Source organism: Rana temporaria, chromosome 4 (assembly GCF_905171775.1).
Source record: "Rana temporaria chromosome 4, aRanTem1.1, whole genome shotgun sequence".
Lineage (NCBI taxonomy): Eukaryota > Metazoa > Chordata > Amphibia > Anura > Ranidae > Rana > Rana temporaria.
In genome coordinates, this window is record NC_053492.1 from 254597753 (window position 1) to 254615290 (window position 17538).

At 43.0% G+C, this 17538-nt stretch overlaps 2 protein-coding genes across 4 annotated transcripts in view; both read right to left on the reverse strand.

Annotated features, from left to right (window-relative positions):
- The window catches only part of ASCC3 (activating signal cointegrator 1 complex subunit 3), an 841816-nt gene that overhangs the window by 484997 nt on the left and 339281 nt on the right, over nucleotides 1-17538 (reverse strand). The window lies entirely within an intron of this gene.
- LOC120937153 lies at nucleotides 13279-17538 on the reverse strand. Its single transcript, XM_040350158.1, has 2 exons — nucleotides 13551-17538; nucleotides 13279-13384 (listed from the first exon to the last, which is right to left on the reverse strand). The coding sequence occupies exon 1, from the start codon at nucleotides 16411-16413 to the stop codon at nucleotides 13555-13557; it is 2859 nt and encodes a 952-aa protein (XP_040206092.1). The 5' UTR covers nucleotides 16414-17538; the 3' UTR covers nucleotides 13279-13384; nucleotides 13551-13554.

A 17538-nucleotide genomic window follows, 5' to 3' on the forward strand; every position in this document is an offset into this window, starting at 1 on the left:
ATGGCATGGAAAGAGACCACGCATAGCTATGAAAAAACTTTATCTTCCCAGACGCGAGGGGGGGGTCAGTCTTCCTAATGTAAGAGTGTACAATTTAGCATGTTTACTGAGAACAGGTCTAGACTGGATATCATGCTCCTCTAGATACTCCAACTATTCGTTGGAATCGGCTATGGTACACCCCTTCTCCCTAGTAGCCCTCCTCCACTGCAAGTGGAAATCGATCACCTCCACACTTCAACACAACCTGCTGCTAAGAGACACGGTCATTGCCTGGAGGGAAACTAGAAAACTCCTTGGTCTATCCTCCTTCGTATCATCTCACCTGCCCATCCAAGGCAACCCCAGCTTCCCTGCAGGGATGGAGCACAAGCCCTTTAAAATATGGCAGGAAAAGGGACTTACACTCTTCTCGTCACTATGTGATACTTCTACCGGCATCCCTCTGTCTTTCGCGAAGACTGCTGCTACATTTGATCTACCCAAGGCCCATATTTTCCATTACTGGCAATGCGCCAACTACCTACGATACTCGTGTTGTGAACCTTCAAAACGCTTCTCACCCACGTTCTCTGACCGGCTGCTACAGGAAGGATCTTACAAAATTTCTGACATCTACAAACCCCTACTCTTCAAAGCCACTCCCTCCTTATTGTCCTCATCTGTCGCAAATTGGGGCAAGGACTTTCCTGACGAGAATCTGATACCCAAGCTACTACAAGGTCTCAATTCAGTCCAGCGGTTAACTCCGAACGAAATCTGGAGGGAAACCCAGCTCAAGATCCTCCACCGGGCTCACATTCCATTTTTACACTCATCCCAGGACCAATCAGGCGCCTCCTGTCCCCTATGCCAGCACCCGAAACCTTCTCTGACACACCGATTCTGGTCATGCTCATTTATCTCAGCGTTCTGGGACCAAGTCCTGGCCTACATCTTTCAGATTACATTACTGAAGATACCTAAGGATCCTTTTCTCCTAATCTTCGGATACTGGGATCCCCTACTCCTCCAAAGATCTCAGGGAGTTATCCCCCCCACTAATGCCCTGGCGCCCTCATCTCACGCTAACAGGACCTGGCCACTCCTATGCCTCCTTGTCGCTCGAAGGGCCATCCTGAGAAATTGGATCTCTTCTCATCCCCCCTCTGCTAACATGGTAATACGAGATCTCCTTCTCCTCCTCTACAAGGAGCGTTCCACCACAGATTTCAAACGAGCCAAGGCAAAATCCTGCTTCCTATCTACCTGGCAATCGTTTATGAGCGCAACGCTATCACAAGAGGATTACAACACCTTCGACCAATACTCCTTCTCATACTACAATTCACCACCACCAGCATTATCGAACGAGGGCAATCCACCAGATGAGCTCTCCACTACCTCTGACTAACTTCGGACTTAGAAGTCACGTCCCCCCCGTCCCCCCCCCCCACTCTCCCATTTACTTTTCTCTTATCTGACCCCATACGAACATTAGCATCCACCCTGGAGCCATCCCCCTCCCCCCTTTTGTTTCTTTTCTCTACATATGTGGACTTCTTCGTTGTTATACCTTTCATTGGTCCACAATGATAATAATTCTACTGCTGCATTACTATCTGAACTAAGTGTTACTTAGGGTCTACATTTAAACGCACCCTGGCTACTGACTCAACTAAGTTTCAGATCCTACCAGTTCGACAATAAGGTGGAGATGACACCCCCCCTCGGCACACCCCTCAATTTGGGGGTTCTGCGGATGGGGACCTTGTCCCCATCATAACTTATATCGCGTATGTCTCCTTCATATCTCATACCTGATTCTGATTTTGTTAGTATATCCACATTTGATAACTTGACCACTGGGATGTCTATGTTACCTAGCTGGGGCTGCGTCCCCACTTACCCGCTGCAATGTTATAACCTGCATCGTGACCTTGCTTTCTTTTGCATTTTCTGTATTTTGTGAAAACTCTAATAAATACTTATTGAAAAAAAAAAAAAAATGCAAGCTCTTGAGGTGTCTTAGGTCCCTTTAGATTTTCTACAATCAGACTCTAAACTTTTAGCTAAAATGACATGCTAAATGTTACATGGAATTTTATTGATTAGGTTTAACCACTTCCTTACTGGGCACATATACCCCTTCCTGACCAGGTGAAATTTCAGCTTCTGGCACTGCGTCACTTTAACTGACAATTGCGCGGTCGTGTGACGTGGCTCCCAAACAAAATTGACGTCCTTTTTTCCCCACAAATAGAGCTTTCTTTTGGTGGTATTTGATCGCCTCTGCGATTTTTATTTTTTGCGCTATAAACAAAAATAGAGCAACAATTTTGAAAAAAAAACAATATTTTTTACTTGTTGCTATAATAAATAGCCCAATTTAAAAAAAAAAAAAAAAATTCTCAGTCTAGGCGATACGTATTATTCTACATATTTTTTGGGGAAACAAAAAAAAATCGCAAGAAGCGCCTGGTTTGCGCAAAAGTTATTGCGCTTACAAAATAGGGGACAGAATTATTATTATTTTTTATTACTACTAATGGCGGCGATCAGCATTTTTTTCGTGACTGCGACATTACGGCGGACACATCGGACACTTTTGACACATTTTTGGCGCCATTCACATTTATACAGCGATCAGTGCTATAAATATGCACTAATTACTGTATAAATGTGACTGGCATTAAAGGGGTTAACACTAGGGGGTGAGGAAGGGGTTAAATGTGTACCCTAAATTGTGTTCTAACTGTAGGTGGAGGGGGGGGTGACTGGGGGAGGTGACCGATCTATGTCCCTATGTACAAGGGACACAGATCGGTCTCCTCTCTCCCCTGACAGGACGTGGAGCTCTGTATTTACACACAGAGCTCCACGTCTTGTCCCTGGAGCCGCCGATCCCGAGTGTCTGGCGGACATCACGGCCGCCAGGCACTCGCATCGGCATCTCAGCGATGCGGTGAGCACGCGTGCGCGCAGGCCGTCTTTTAACGGCCTGTTAGAGATTCACAACCACCCCGCGGCCGTATACAGTCGTACGGCCGTCGGGTAGTGGTTAATGCTACTAATCTAAAATGTAAACATAGACTTGACAACACTAGTCAACTAAATCAAAAAAGACTGAAATACAAATTCACATGATATTAACTAATCTAGAAACATATGTATCCCACACGAACCAGGATAGAATATCTAACTGCATACACTATCCATTTAACAGCATAGCACACTCAAAACATATTGCACTTCCCAAAACACATTTATTTTAGAAAACAGTGAAGAAACCATGTGCATAGGTGAGATTACTTTTGAAAATGAGGCACATGTTACAAATATTCATTCTTCAGTTTTGCTCTATTACATCTAAGTGAACATAGCCATATCCACTTTAGCATGAACCATAGAGAACATCACTTTAACAAATATAGGCAATGGAGCACAACTCCTTTGTTTCTACAAAGATATCCAATAAGGAATATCAATCTTGCAAATTGAATTGAGAACATTGATGTTGCTTTAACAAACTAATGTTAATTTTTTATTCTCACCCCTTGTATTGAACCTACTGGAGCAGACTACAAGACAACGTTTGATTCAATTCCATTACATAAAAGGAAATTAAAATGTATTTTTGTCGTTTAGTAAAAAGTTATCATTCCTGTTCAGCAGTTGTGGAAATACAGTGATAACAGAGCCAGCGCTAATTTACTTTGAATAAATGGGAAAAAAATAAAATAAACCAAATGCATCACTAAACACAATGACAATTTGCACCTATGAAGTCAATTCATTATTCTCAAGAGACAATTGTTATTAAAATAAATGAATATGAAGTTGTATTAAATATTAGGCAATTTGAATTTTAAAAATGACATCAAATATTTAATGCAAAAGGAAAACAAATGATATTTCATGTTTCGTTTTAGTTTTTTAGTTTTTTTGTGTGTAACCTTTTGGACATTGTATACTTCAAAACATGCAGGGCCAGATTCACAAAGAGATATGACGGCGTATCTCCTGATACGCCGTCGTATCTCTGAGATCCGACGGTCAGATCTATGCGACTGATTCATAAGAGTCAGTTACGCATAGATCTCCCTTAGATCCGACAGGTGTAAGTGACTTACACCGTCGGATCTTAGGCTGCAATCATCCGTTCCGCTGTCCGCTAGGTGGCGTTTCGTGTTTTACTCGCGACGAATATGCAAATGAGGAGATACGCCGAGTCAGAAACGAACGCCCGCTCGTCGCTTTTTTTTTTACGTCGTTTGCGTTCGGCTTTTTCCGGCGGATAGTTACCCCAGCTACATGAGGGGTAGCTAATGTTAAGTATGGCCGTCGTTCCCGCGCCGAGTTTTGAATTTTTACGTCGTTTGCGTAAGTCGGTTGGGAATACGGATGGCCGTAATTTACGTTAACGCTGAAAACAATGACGTCCTAGCGACGTTATTTGGAGCATGCACACTGGGAAATTTCGCCGGCGGCGCATGCACAGTTAAATCGGCAAAGCAGGGACGTGCCTGATTTAAATTGTACACTCCCCCTAGCCGCGGAATTTGAATTCCGCCGGGGGAGTTACGATCCGCTGGCGCAAGTTTGGAGGTAGGTGCTTTGTGAATATTGCACTAGCCTCGCAAAATTGTGCCGGCGGATCGTAAATCACATAGATTACGCGGATCTAAAGATCCGCTAAAAAAAAGTCAGGAACCATCATAGATGCTCCAACTGTGTTCCCGCCCTAGGATTAACTGAGGAAAGTAGTAAAGAGAAGAAAAACATGCAAATAGGACCATATGGCAACCATCATCCTCATGGGGGTCTTGCCTTGAACTTGGTTTTACTTATGGTGGAACGCCACACTGGAGATGGTGTCTGTGAAAATCCGGTATGCAGAAGATTTGAGTTGTGGGGTTTGTTGGGGATTCCTCCAGCTCATTTGGGCTGAGGTCCAATTTATTTCAGTAATGCTTCACCTTCATGGAGTGTAAAAAAAAAAAAATGCCTTTGGTTACGGAAAGTAAAGTTTAATTAAAAAGGAAGGGTCCAGTAGTATTTTATACTCTTGGCAATAATAGGCTGCAATAGGGGATACAATGCCCTGCACTTCAGGACAGTAGCTGGCGAAATATCAGCAAAAATTGCAATGTTATGATCTTGCAGCTGCAGATCAGCAATTTCATATGCTCTGGCCATTACTCACGCTTTAATGGCATACAAATGTCTCTATAATGTCTTGTGGCAATCCATCAGCCCAAGGTGCTGTCAGGCTCTTATAGGGTCTATCCAACTCCAGCCCATGGGAAGGTGTGTGCGGGATAAGATGTGAGATGATTTCTTTAATTATACCTTTAAAATCTGTAAAAGGTTTAGGAATGCAACAAACCCTGAAGTTATAATGGCAGGACCAGCTTTCCAGATCATGAATCGTATTTAAAGCTTCAGCCAAACACCTGTGTAGATCCCTTGATACGATCAGTGTTTTGGTTGGTTCGGTTAATGGTTTTATCAATTGTTTCAGTTCAGAATTTATGTGCTTACTTGCCTTTTTCTAGGCCTTGGTCTAGCAGTGTAGAAAATATCACCAAGATGATAGGGTTCCCAAAGTACTCCTTTGGCGATGATGCGGCCTGGACACTAGGTGTGAGAGGAGGACCATCTTTCATGCTCCCCTGGCTGAGGGCAATGTCACAGAGCACCTTATCCAAGTCAGACTGAGAGGAGAATATATCAGCCAGCTCACCTGCTTGACTATGTGAGTGATCGTCTGGGAGCTGTGACTGAGACAGGCCGAGGCCCCTGTGCATGCTGTGGCACTGACAGATATTGTTGGTTTGGGTGCTCTCTGTAAGCTTCTCCATAGGCGACTGTGGAGTAGTTTTCAGTTTGCCCTTGGCCATAGGCAGAGTCTCAGAGCCCGTAGGAGCTGGGCATGTAGGAATGGTGGGTGGGATTGCTATATGCCAGGGTGAAATTAATTAGGCCAGCAGGTAGCGGAGCAGAAACTTTACACGTCTGCCATCTTAAGCTGTGCACATGAGCCCACGGTTCCTCCTCCTAACCAATAAAAACATACATGTTTTAAAAATCTCCCTTTTTTTTGTTGTTGTTGGTTTTGATATGTTTTAATTAACTGGAGTGTCATTGTGGGTCTTGCGGTGACCAAAGGCATCCAGATTGTAGCACAATTCTGGTCAAATAAGAAAAATCTGGTACAAAAAATAAATATAGCAATATTTATTGGTACTTTTTAATGACCGGTAAAACCAATAAGAATGTCACATTCACCTCCCATTTATGCACCTGAAATGCTGCACAGTGGTAAAAAGTCTGATTAGATTTCCAAGTAGACAAAACACACCTGAAACACCATAGACATGATGTGCTGCTTTCTTTTTGCATCAATAATACCAGGACAATCCATGAACTATCTGACACTCACTCAATAAACTACCATCATAGTTTAATCTGTGATTGATTGCTAATAGTTTCAGTGTCTTAGATTCATGGTTGGGTAGATCACAAACATGTGGTTATTATTCATGCCTGAACACTCGGCTGTACTGTTTAGGGATACACTCAGTGAATTGTTTTATGAGTTTTATCTAGAATTACCTTCACAATCAATAAATGTGCATTATCCCAATGAGCACACTTCACAGTTAACATAACAGCTATTCATCATGTGGTGTGTACATCAGCAAATCAAACATTTCCAGTTGTAAGATGGTCATCATCATCATTTATTGAGACAGCACAAACTAAACATGGATCTTCTTATAGTAACAGGAAAACATATATCCAAAGTATTCCAATATCATTTCTACAGCCAATAAATAAAAGAAAGGAAACAATACTTAGGAATGTGTTGTTTCACCTTATAGCAGGACTAAAGCCACTTCTTTAACTGCTTCCTAAAGAGTCTCAAATTAGAAACATTCAACATTTTTTATCACATCATTAACCACTTCATTATTGGGCACTTAAATCCCCTTCCTGCCCAGACCGATTTTCAGCGCTGATGCATTTTGAATGACAATTGCGTGGTCATACAACACTGTACCCAAATTATATTTTTATCATTTTTTTTCCCACAAACAGCGTTTTCTTTTGGTGGTATTTGATCATCTCTGCGATTTTTTATTTTTTGCGTTATAAACCAAAAAAAAACACAATGGGCCTGATCTACAAAAGGTATACGCCGGCGTATCTACTGATACGCCGTCGTATCCCTGTTTCTATCTATGGAACTGATCCACAGAATCAGTTTCTCATAGATAGGCAGAAGATCCGACATGTGTAAGGGACTTACACTGTCGGATCTTAGGATGCAGTACCGCAGCCGCCGCTGGGGGCATTTCTCGTCGAAATCCAGCGTCGGGTATGCAAATTAGCACTTACGGAGATCCACAAAGCTTTTATGCTTAGTTTTTTCTCCGTAAGTATTAGTTTGCCGTCGCAAAATTAGGGCTGCCTTTACAAAGTGTAAAGTTAGTACACCATGTAAAAGTAGACCCTTCTTTCCCGCGACGCTGTCAAAAAATGTTTTATTTTTATTTTTTTCCCGCCGCATCTCTTTTTTTTCCCGATGCAACTTTTTTTACCCGGCGCGATTCACAAAACCGTAAAACCGCGCAAAGCACGTCGGGAAAATAACGTCGGGAGCATGCGCAGTACGTCCGGCACGGGAGCGCGCCTAATTTAAATGGGACTCGCCCCATTAGATTAGGAACGCCTTGCGCCGGACGGATTTAAGTTACACCGCTCAAAATTTCTAGGTAAGTGCTTTGTGGATCGGGCACTTAGGTAGAGATTTTGCGGCGGTGTAACTTAAATGTCAAAAGTTAAGTTACGCATGGTTTTTGTGGATCAGGCCCAATATTTTTTTACTTTGTGTTATAATAATATCCTATACATTTTTTTTTTAAATATATTGTTTTCCTCAGTTTAGGCCGATACGTATTATTTTACATATTTTTGTTAAAAAAAAATCGCAATAAGCGTATATTGATTGGTTTGTGCAAAAGTTATAGCGCCTACAAAATAGGGGATAGATTTATGATTGTTTTTTTTATGTTTTTATTTATTTTTACAAGTAATGGCGGCGATCTGCGATTTTTTTGTCAGGCCTGCGATATTGCAGCGGACATATCGGACACTTTTGACACTATTTTGGGACCATTCACATTTACAGCGATCAGTGCTATAAAAATGCACTGATTACTGTATAAATGTGACTGGCAGGGAAGGGGTTAACACTAGTGGGTGAGGAAGAGGTTAAATGTATTCCCTGGGTGTGATTTTTACTGTGGGGGGGGGGGAGGGGACTGACTGGTGGAGGTGACCGATGCTGTGTCCCTATGTACAAGGGACACAGCATCGGTTTCCTCTCTCCCTGACAGGACGTGGAGCTCTGTGGTACACCCTAAAACAATTATATACCATTCCAACCAGCATACTGCCGACATGTACAGTATGCTGATTTTTTTTTTTTTTTTCGCTGTACATACCGTTTTATACTTGTTTTTCTTTCCAGACTCCCGCGGGGTATAGGCGTTCCTATGAAGAGGCGTAGATGATTCACGTGCGGCTAAGGCGCGTCACGCGTTCCGAAAATAGCCGGACTGGGACTCGGCTATATATGGCGCCTGCGCAGTCAGCTCCTAGTCTGTGCGCAGGCGCCGTATAGAGCAGAGTCCCAGTCCGGCTATTTTCAGAACGTGTGACGTGCCTTAGCCGCACGTGAATCATCTACGCCTCTTCATAGGAACGCCTATTCCCCGCGGGAGTCTGGAAAGAAAAACGGTATGTACAGCGAAAAATAAATAAAAAAACAGCATACTGTACATGTCGGCAGTATGCTGGTTGGAATGGTATATAATTGTTTTAGGGTGAACCTCCGCTTTAATAGAGGGTAAGATGATGTCAACTGCAAAGGGATTGGAGGATTTAGTTCAGTTTTAAGTGCAGCTGTAAAAGCTGCTACAAGTAAAAGAAGATACATTGATGACCGTAAACCCAGACAAAGCAAGAAAAAAAGTTGATGCAGTTGACCTAACAAACCAGTGTGAGATTAAATCCAATGAAGTACAGACTTATGGCTATAGGGGTAAAGGAGTTGTAAAGGATTTTTTTTTTTCACCTTAATGCAATCTATGCATTAAGGTGAGAAAACATCTGATGATGCCGCCCCCACCCCCCCCCCCGAGCCCCTGTTTTACTTACCTGACCCCTCGAAAGACCCACGCTTGGTCCCGAGATCATCTTCACCATTGGCTGGCGCTGCTGTCAATCACATCCAGTGATGCGGCGCGCTGAGGGGCGGGGCCGAGTGATACAGTGAGCGGCTATGGCCACTCGCTGTATCACGGGAGCGTGCCCGCAAGGACTCATCACCATGCAAGCTCTTTCGCATGAATGTGATGAGTTCTTGTGGGGAGGACCAGAGACAGCTGCCGAGGGACCCCAGAAGACGTGGATTCGGGGCCACTCTGTGCAAAACGAACTGCACAGTGGAGGTAAATATAAAATGTTTGTTATTTTAAAGAAAAAAATGTTTTTCCTTTATTGACCCTTTAAGGTGGTTTTCCCCCCATTTAAAACCAGATGAATGTAAAAGTGAAAATTGGTGCAGGCTGCGTTCCCTGAACGTATAGCAAACTGATAAGAAGAATATGGTGAAGAAAAATGACAGACCTCATTTTTAAAATGCTAGCTAACTGGATGTTATGCTAAAACACTAGTTTTAATATGTTCCTATCCAAAGGAGGAAACAACCCTATATGATGCACTGTAGTAATGTGTGCATTACCCCAATCCATGGTATCTGCCCTAGTGTGTTGTGGTGCCATTGCAATGTATAGGATTAGGATGTGCATTGATCATGTAGTTCCATAGTGGCATTTGTTGTCTTGTATGCACAGCCTATAGTAGAGTAAATCTTTACATTCCAGTGTCAGCAGTTTCAGTTAGTGTTCTAACAGGAGGCATGTGGTGTGACATGGCATGGCATTGCATAGGCTAATTAAAGTGTCTGCAGTCTGAGAACTGACACTTGCTGTGAATAAACTACATATTCCACAATTTCTGGGCCTCTCAGGCCATTGCTCTTCAGGTGAGAGCCAACAGTACTTAGATCTGACACATCCAGAAGGCATAGCAATTAAAGAGACCACCATGCAGTCTTTCATAACATTAGTTCTCTGACATTTGTGATGCAACACCGAGAAAATAGTAAGACACAAATTGTGACTTAGAACAATAAGTTCCCTGTCCCTTCAGCAAACAATTACAAAATAGGTGAATGAATACATTGACATAAAGGGATCAATCAGCAATCACAGAATTGGAGCACATCATTACAAGCTAAATAAAGCAAATAAATGACACAAGGAATACAACTCCATTAAGACCCATTTCACAAAGAGGAGTTTTTCAGGCAGCTTAGCACTAAAAATAGAGCCTAAACACCGCCTGAAAAACTCATGCCCTGCAGTCTCAGTGTGAAAGCCCGAGTGCTTTCACACTGAGGCGATGCGCTGACGGGACTGCTCCAAAAGTCCTGCTAGAGGCATCTTTGGAGCGGTGAGAGGAGCGGCATGTTTACTGCTCATCCACCGCTCCTTCCCATTGAAAACAATGGGACAATGCGGCTATACCGCCGGCAATGTGCCTCTGCAGAGGTGCATTGCGGGCGGTATTAACCCTTTTTCGTCCGCATGCGGCGCAATTCTGACAGTATAGCGCCGTTTAAAATAGCAGCTTTATACCGCCACTGCACCTCCCACCCCAGCGTGAAAGGGGCCTAATAGTTAAAGAGGTTCTAAAGTCATATATATATATATATATATATATATATATATATATATATATATATATATATATTTTTTTTTTTTTTACCCTAAGGTATTCCCTGGTTAAATAAAAAAAGAGTTTCAGTAGCAGTATCACACCTCACTCCTCTAAATACTAACCTTAATTCTCAGTTGATTCAGCACTGTGCCTCTCTGTAGTGGCTTTCTTCTTGCATTCACAGATCACAGAGACAGCAGCAGGGGCCATTGGTTCCTGCTGCTGTCAATGAAATCCTGTGGGCAGAGCGTGGGGGCGGTATTTGAGCTGTGTGTCTGTGGACACACACAGCCTGGTTCAGGAGTGAGCCTGTATATCTGCCCCCATAGCAAGTGGCTGGTTATGGTGGCAGACACAAAAGAAGAGGAACCAAGATCGCCAGTGAGAGACCCCAGAAGAGGAGGTTTGGGGCCTCTCTATGCAATATGATTGCACAGAGCAGGTAATTATAACATGCTTGGTATGGCAGTTTGTATATATATATATATATATATATATATATATATATATATATATATATATATATACACACACACACAGCTCAAAAAAATGAAAGGAACACTTTTGAAACAGGACTCCTGGGATATTGATCTGGTCAGTTAAGTAGCAGAGGGGGAGGGGTGTATACAGAGGGAGTTGTTAATTTCAATTAACAGCAAAGCAGCTGAAACTCATTAACAACAGGTGCACTAGATGGGCAACAATGAGACAACCTCCAAAACAGAAATGTTTTTTTTTCAGGTTTGGTGGTGGGTCGGTGATGGTCTGGGGAGGCATATCCATGGAGGGTCACACAGACCTCTACAGGCTACACAATTGCACTCTGACTGCCATTAGGTATCAGGATGAAAACATTGGACCCATTGTCGGACCCTACGCTGGTGCAGTGGGTCCTGGGTTCCTCCTGGTGCACGACAATGCCTGGCCTCATGTTGCGAGAGCATGCAGCCAGTTCCTGGAGGATGGAGAAATTGATATCATTGAATGGCCCCCACACTCACCTGACCTAAATCCAAAAGAACACCTCTGGGACATTATGTTTCAGTCCATCCGGTGCCACCAGGTTGCACCTCAGTCTGTTCAGGAGCTCAGTGATGCTCTGGTCCAGATCTGGGAGGTAATACCCCAGGACACTATCCGTTGTCTCATTGGGAGCATGCCCTGATGTTGTCAGGCATGCATACAAGCACTTGGGGGCCATACAAACTAGTGAGGACCATTTTGAGTTGTTGCAATGAAATTTCAGCAAAATGGACTAGCGTGCTGCATAATTTTTTTCACTTTGATTGTTGGGGTGTCTTTGAATTCAGCCCTTTGTAGGTGGATAATTAAAATTTCCATCAAATGATGTGTCATCCTTTCATTTCTAACACATTACCCAGTTCATATCAGTGTAGATATCCAGCATTCATGTATCCTTCCTTAAAAAAATTTTGAGCAGTGTGCATACATTATATATATATATATATATATATATATATATATATATATATATATATATATATATATATATATATATACACACACACACACATTATATATATATATATATATATATATATATATATATATATATATATATATATATATATATATATATATATATATATATATATATATATATATATATATATATATATATATATATATATATATATATATATATATATATATATATCCTTTAAAACAGCAGAAACATTTGAAAGTGTATAATACCTTTAATGCAACACATGTCTGACACAACTCTCAAAAAAGGTCAGATGTGAATGGGCCCCAAACAATATGCAGATTAGAGTCAGAGTTCATAGATGTACTTTTATACATATAACAAGTATTGCAAAAAGTAATAACATGAATGCTGTAAATTTGTAGAATTAGTTAAAAAAAAAAAACTTGACACCAACACCAGAAGCTCTATTTGTGGGAAAAAAAGCACGCCAATTTTGTTTGGGAGCCACGTCGCACAACCGCGCAATTGTCAGTTAAAGCGACGCAGTGCCGAATCGCAAAAAGGGGCCTGGTCCTTTACCTGCATTTTGGTCCGGGGCTTAAGTGGTTAAAACTTTTTCAAAATGCTTCAGATAATGCTCACAGCTTAATTTGTTTAGAAATGTGTGGTGAAAAATGCTGCTTTCAAAGATGACAGAGATAAAATTGCTAAAAAAGAGGATAGAGAAAAATTACAGGACTAGATGTGCAAATCTGGTAAAAAATCTACACAAATACAGACAATTTTGGTTGTATCAAGTATTGAGGGTGTGAATAAGGCATGTTTGTATTTTTTTTATTTTTTTGAGACACAAATGATTTTCCATTTTAAGTGCATAAAATCTAATGCCGCCCTATTATGCCCCGTACACACCATCACTTTATGTGATGAAAAAAAAAGCTGAGTTAGGCTTACCGGTAACTCCTTTTCTGAGAGTCTTCCAGGACAGCCCATGAGACCTAGGGCTCCTCCTACCAGGACAGGAAACACGTTAACCCCCACCAGATAAAAGGGCGGTCCTCCAGGCCCCATGCCAGTCTTCTCGAGAACCGTAGGACTACCCTGAAAAACATATGCATTAATAACACATAACTTCCATACAACAAAACCGGGTGGGAATCCGGCTGTCCTGGAAGACTCTCAGAAAAGGAGTTACCGGTAAGCCTAACTCAGCTTTTCTCTCAAGCGTCTTCCAGGACAGCCCATGAGACGATGAGCCAGAACTTACCAGTCTAGGGTGGGACAACTGCCTGAAGGACCTTTCGACCAAACGCCTGATCTTGAGCTGATAGCAGATCCAGGCGATAATGCTTAATAAAGGTCGAGTAACTGGACCATGTGGCAGCTTTACAGATTTGTTCCGGTGAAGCACCAGCCCTCTCAGCCCAAGACGCAGCCAAAGCCCTTGTTGAATGCGCTGTAACAAAAGGTGTGGGAACTTCTCTGATTTTATAGGATTCTGCGATTGCCTGCTTGATCCATCTAGCCAATGTGGCTTTAGATGCACCTTTACCTTTGTGTGTACCTGAAAATAGTACAAATAAAGCGTCTGTCTTCCTGAAGGTCTTGGTGACCTCTAAATATGCAAGAAGGGTTCTTCTTACATCCAAAAAACTAAATTTCTTTTCCTGATCACCCTGTGGTGAACTACAAAAGGATGGCAGTACAATGTCCTGTGATCTGTGAAATGTACTAGCTACCTTAGGCAAAAATCCTGGATCAGTTTTTAATATAACTCGATCCTCTAGAATCGTGAGGAAAGGCTCCCTCACTGATAAGGCCTGTAACTCGCTTACTCTACGAGCTGAGGTAATAGCTACTAAAAAAATTGTTTTTAAGGTAAGTAGCTTAACAGAAATATCCTCTAAAGGTTCAAAAGGAAACTCTACCAGAGTTTGAAGTACCAGGGACAGGTCCCAAGTTGGACAACTTCTTACCACTACCGGCCTGGCCCTTGAAATGGATTTAAAGAATCTAGCTACCGTGGGATTTTCCAAAAGAGAAAACTGGAGGAAAACGCTGATAGCTGCCGCCTGTACCTTCAAGGTACTAACTGAAAGACCCTTGTCGACACCCTCTTGAAAAAATTCCAAAATAGAAGGAACATCATGCGTTGATCTTTGGTTTTCAGACAACCATGAATTAAACTTTTTCCAAACTTTGGAATAAATGGCTCTAGTGACTGGTTTTCTGCAATTTACCAAGGTTTTAATCACCTTGTCCGAAAACCCCTGAGCCTTCAGTATCTTCTCTTCAGATACCAAGCTGTTAAGCTTAATGAAACCACCTGTGGGTGTGACACTGGACCCTGCGACAGCAAGTCCTCTCTGTTCTGAAGTCTCAGTGGAGGCTCCGAGACCAGAGACTGTAGCAGGGAAAACCATGGCCTCTTGGGCCAGAAGGGGGCGATCAAAATAAGGTCTGTCTCTTCTAGGAGAAACTTCCGGAGTACTTCCGGAATGAGTCTGATCGGCGGAAAGGCATAGCAAAGGTCGAAGGGCCATGGATTTGCTAGGGCATCTATCCCCAGAGATCGATCCCCTGGGTTTAGAGAAAAGAACTCCTCTGTCTTGCTGTTTTCCTGATTCGCGAACAAATCTGCTTCGGGATAACCCCATTTGTTGGTGACCTCCGCAAAGACTTCTGGATGAAGTGACCAATTGTCTCGCTCCACCCTGTGGCGACTGAGGTAGTCTGCCAGACTGTTTTGTGTCCCCTTCAGGTGCACTGCTGAAATTGAGCCTAGATTTACTTCTGCCCAGGACAACATTTCTTGTGCTATTCCTTGAAGAATTCGACTCCTCGTGCCTCCTTGTTTGTTGAGGTACGCCACTGTCGCAATGTTGTCTGACAGAATCTGGAGATTGTGACCCCTGATCTCCGATTGAAAGGCTTGCAGGGCTCTGTGAACCGCTAGGAGTTCCCTCTGGTTCGATGAAGCTCTTGCTTCCTTCAAGGACCATTTTCCCTGTGCGACCTGATCTTTGAGGTGGGCTCCCCATCCCCAGGCGCTTGCATCTGTCGTGATCCTCTTGGATATCGAGATGGACCATGGCAGGCCTTTTGTTAGGTGCAGATTCTTTCTCCACCACCACAAACTTCTCTTTACCTTGGTAGGTAACCAAACTTTTGACTCTAGGGACCTGGCGTCCCCATCCCAATTTTCCAGAAGGAATCTCTGCAATGGTCTCTGATGGAACCTTGCCCATGGTACCGCAGGGAAACACGAGGTCATGAGACCTACCGTCCTTGAAATTTCCCTCAGCGAGACCAACTGATTGGTCTGTAAGGTTGACACTGCTTGCACCATCTTGGAGACCTTTTCTTCTGGGAGAAAAACTTTTTGGACTACTGAGCAAAAGTCGTAACCCAGGTACTTCACCCTCTGGGCTGGAACTAGGGAAGATTTTTCCCTGTTTATCAGCCAGCCCAGGGACTGAAGAAAGTCTAGCACAGTCTGGAGATCTGCTAGTAATTTTTGGTGAGATTCTGCCACTATTAATAGGTCGTCCAGGTAAGGGATGATAGTTATCGCCTTTAACCTTAGTGGAGCCAGCGCCTCCCCCAATACCTTTGTGAAGATACGAGGGGATGAGGACAGACCGAAGGGGAGGGCCTGAAATTGAAAGTGCCTGATTTCCGTTCCCATTTTTACCGCTATTCTCAGGAATTTCTGGAAAGCTGGGTGGATCGGGACATGTAGGTAAGCATCCCTTAGATCCAATGTGGCCATAAAACAGTTTGGGTAAAGCAGATTCTTGATAGAGAACACTGTCTCCATCCTGAAGTGCTTGTACCTGATCGATCGATTTAGAGATCGAAGGTTCAGAATGAGCCGATACTTCCCTGACGGCTTTCTGATGACAAAAATGTGGGAATAAAACCCTTTGTTCTGATCTGACCGGGGAACAGGAATCAGGACTTTTTGGTCTAACAATTCTCCTACTTGGAGACCCAGAGCTCTTGCTTTCTCCCGATCTTTGGGAGGAGAGGTGATCAAAAGACGTTCTGGTGGCTGGCAGGAAAACTCTAGTCTGTACCCATTTGCCACCAGATCCAGGATGAAGGGACTTGAGGTGACAGCTGCCCATTGTGGGAGAAAGGCCTTCAATCTTCCCCCCACTGGCAGAAGCTGGTCATTGTGGTTTGGCGGGTTGCTGAGGTGTGTTAAATAAAACACCTCCTCTACCTTTGCCTTTGTATCCGGTCCAATGTTTCTTGGGCCTATTGTCCTTTTCTTTAGGACCCTGTTGCCATGGCAGGCCTTTGTTTTGGCCACGAAAAAATTTTCTTCCAGTCTGTTTTTTCTTTTCTGGAAAGGCCTTTTTCCTATCGGCCGTACGTTCCAGAGCTTCCTGTAGACCTGGGCCAAAAAGATGCTCCCCTGTCAGCGGCAGCGCACATAATCTTAATTTAGATGCTGCATCCCCAGACCATGTTTTAAGCCAAACACTTCTTCTGGCTGAGTTCACCAAAGCTGAAGTCCTGGCTGTCATCCTTACGGATTCTGCCGAAGAATCAGCCAAAAACCCCACAGCACTAAACAAGAGAGGAAAGGATTTTAAAATCTCTTCCCTAGAAGTACCTGCCAAAAGATGGGTTTGGATTTGTGTAAGCCATTCCTCCAAATTCCTGGCTACACAAGTGGAAGCTAAAGCTGGTTTGAGATTCCCCATAGTTGAATCCCAAGCTCTATGAAGAAGGACGTCACATTTTTTGTCCATAGGATCCTTAAGCGTACCCATGTCATCAAACGCCAGGTCCGAATTTTTTGAAACCTTTGAAAGAGGAGCATCTAACTTAGGGTTTTTGTTCCACGGTAGCGCTGCGTCCTCATCAAATGGAAACCGTCTTTTTAGGTTACCAGAAAAGAAAGGTTTTCTCTCTGGATTCTCCCACTCCAGTTTGATCGTATCAAGGAGGGAATCGTGCACTGGAAAATTTTTACTTCTCTTTTTGTGCAACCCTTTGTACATAAGGTCATGTTTGGACATTTGTACCTCCTCCTCCTCCATTTCAAGGGTAGTATAGATGGCTTTTAACAAGTTATCCACATCTTCTAAAGACAGTTTAAACCTTGAGCCCTTAGAGGATACTCTATCCCTAGTCTCTGTATCTGACCCTGAGTCTTCCTGAGAAGAATGGGTAGATTTGGCTTCAGCCTCAGAGTCTTCACTCTCTACGCTCACCTGTGGGGTGCTAGCCACTGAAGCCTT

Excerpts from the sequence above, each read along its gene's own strand:
- LOC120937153 (XM_040350158.1), bottom strand. The coding sequence starts at position 16,413 with ATGGGCAGCTGTCACCTCAAGTCCCTTCATCCTGGATCTGGTGGCAAA.